General features: G+C 75.2%; 1 protein-coding gene across 1 annotated transcript; it reads right to left on the minus strand.

The window, feature by feature from the left end:
* Positions 1-18: 18 nt before the first annotated feature.
* EGR2 (early growth response 2) lies at positions 19-2,034 on the minus strand. Its single transcript, XM_027633350.1, has 2 exons — positions 1,541-2,034; positions 19-1,226 (listed from the first exon to the last, which is right to left on the minus strand). The coding sequence occupies exons 1-2, from the start codon at positions 2,004-2,006 to the stop codon at positions 19-21; spliced, it is 1,674 nt and encodes a 557-aa protein (XP_027489151.1). The 5' UTR covers positions 2,007-2,034.
* Positions 2,035-2,155: the final 121 nt, after the last annotated feature.

The raw sequence follows: 2,155 nt of genomic DNA on the forward strand, positions 1-2,155 counted from the left end.
CCTGCGCGCCCCGCGCCGTCAGGGCGTCCGCGTCCGCGCCGCGCAGGGGGCCAGGGCCGCGCCGCTCCCGCCGCCGGGCTGCGGACACCCGCCGCCGCCGCCTGCCGCTCCTTTCCGCTCCTTCTGGCGCAGGTGGATCTTGGTGTGCCGCTTCCTCTCGTCGGAGCGGGCGAACTTCCTGCCGCAGAAGTCGCAGGCAAAGGGCTTCTCGCCGGTGTGCGTGCGGATGTGGGTGGTGAGGTGGTCGCTGCGGCTGAAGTTCCGCATGCAGATGCGACACTGGAAGGGCTTGTGGCCCGTGTGGATGCGAATGTGCCGGGTGAGCTCGTCGGAGCGGGAGAAGCGGCGGTCGCAGCCCTCGGCGGGGCAGGGGTAGGGCCGCTCGTGGACCGGCGTCTTGCTGGGCCGGTTGGGGTACTTGCGGGGCCGCAGGATGGGCCGCAGCGGCAGGTGGTGCGGGCTGTAGGCGCCGGCGGGCAGCCGGGCTCCCGCACCCTCGCCCCCGCCGCCCCCGCCGGGAGTGCTGCCGGGGGCGGCGCCCGCCGGGGGCGCCCCCATGGTGAAGTTGCGGATGGTGGAGAGCGGCGTGAGGGGCGGCGGGACGCGGAGCGAGTCGAGGGGGCAGGGGAAGGGCTTGCGGTCGGGGCCAGGGTGCAGCTCCCGCTGGCACTGGGGCGGCGGGAAGAAGCCGCCGTACTCAGGGATCATGGTGAAGAGCCCGCCGTCGGCCGCCGCCGTCTTCGGGGAGGGGTAAGAGGGCGGCGGGGGAAAAGGCAGCGCCCCGCCGCCGGCGGCGGGCAGGAAAGCCGAGGAGGGGTCTTGCGGGTACAGGTCACCGCAGCCCGTGTAGGGCGGAGGCGGCGGCGAGTAGAGATGCTCCAGGTCGGCCGGCTGGCCCTGTGCCATGGTGCAGCCGAGGGCCCCGGCCAGCGGGTTGGGGGAGGCGGCGGAGGCGGCGGTGGCCGAGGAGGCGGCGGAGGAGGCGGAGGAGGCGGCGGAGGAGGCGGCGGAGGAGGGCGTGCTGACCCCCTGCAGGATCCCCGCGCTCACGATGTTGATGATGCCCTCGGGGTAGCAACCGGCGCCGGGGTACTGCGGGTCGATGGAGAATTTGCCCATGTAGGTGAAGGTCTGGTTGCGGGAAGCCGGAGCGTTGGGCGCGAAGCCGCCGCCGTAGGGCAGGTCCAGGGCCCGCTTGTCGCCCATGTCCACGTTGATCATGCCGTCTGGGGGGGCAAGGAGCAGGTCAGCCCTCCGCACCGCCACCCGACACCGGTCCCGGCCGCCGCCTGAGCGGGTCTGCGGCGCGCACATGTTGCGCTCCGACTGCCGGAGGGCTCCGCGCCGACTGCAACTTTTCCCCCAGAGCCGGGCGCGGAGGCAGAGCTGCCGCGAGGGGCGGGGGACACACCAGCCGGCCGCCGGGGGAGCCCCGCGGAGGGTCGTGGCACCCCGTCCCAGTCCGCCCCCCGCCCGCCACTCCGGCTCCCCGCCACCCTCCGCGGACCGCCCGTCCCGCACCTGCGCGGGCTTCGCTTACCTCCTGCCACACCGCTCATCTGGTCAAACGGCCCTGCCAGGTCGGCATTGGGGAAGATCGCCACCGAAGTTGGCAGCGCGGCCGAAATGTCATCCGCGGGGTAAATGCCCTCGGGGAGCTGGTGCACGAATCCGCCGAGGGTCACCGGGATCTTGTCCACCGCCTTGGCGGTCATCATGGGAGCAGTGGGGCGGCCGCGGGAGCGGCGCTCCCGGCCGGCGGTGGGCGCTCGGGGCGGGAAGGGGAGGGCGAGGAGGGGGCGCTTCCCCCTGCCTCCCACTACCGGCGCGGGGGGACGGCAGGGACCCGGCGCGGCATGTGCGGGCGGGCGGCCGCCACGTCGCGGCGGTGCGGTAGCCGCGGTGCCCCGGGAGCGCCGCGCTCCCGCCGCAGCTCGCGCTGGAGGACAAGTCTGGCGATAACTATTTATGGGGGCCCCCTGAATGCCCGGGACGTCACTGCCCATATAAGGACTGAGGAACGGGGCCCGGCGGTCACGTGGGCTCGGGCGTGCGGGACCCGCCGTCCCGCGCCCGCCCCGGCCCCCCCGCCCCGCACACCCCCCGCGCCCTGCGGGGGCGGCCCCGACGCGGCCCCGACCCGCCCCAGCCCCGC

The sequence above is a fragment of the Corapipo altera genome, unplaced genomic scaffold, assembly GCF_003945725.1.
Source record: "Corapipo altera isolate COAL_440 unplaced genomic scaffold, ASM394572v1 59154, whole genome shotgun sequence".
Classification (NCBI taxonomy): domain Eukaryota; kingdom Metazoa; phylum Chordata; class Aves; order Passeriformes; family Pipridae; genus Corapipo; species Corapipo altera.

Excerpts from the sequence above, each read along its gene's own strand:
- EGR2 (XM_027633350.1), bottom strand. The coding sequence starts at position 2,006 with ATGGGCAGTGACGTCCCGGGCATTCAGGGGGCCCCCATAAATAGTTAT. Across the intron at positions 1,227-1,540 it reads GATGAGCGGTGTGGCAGGAG|ACGGCATGATCAACGTGGAC; the intron begins GTAAGCGAAGCC and ends TTGCCCCCCCAG.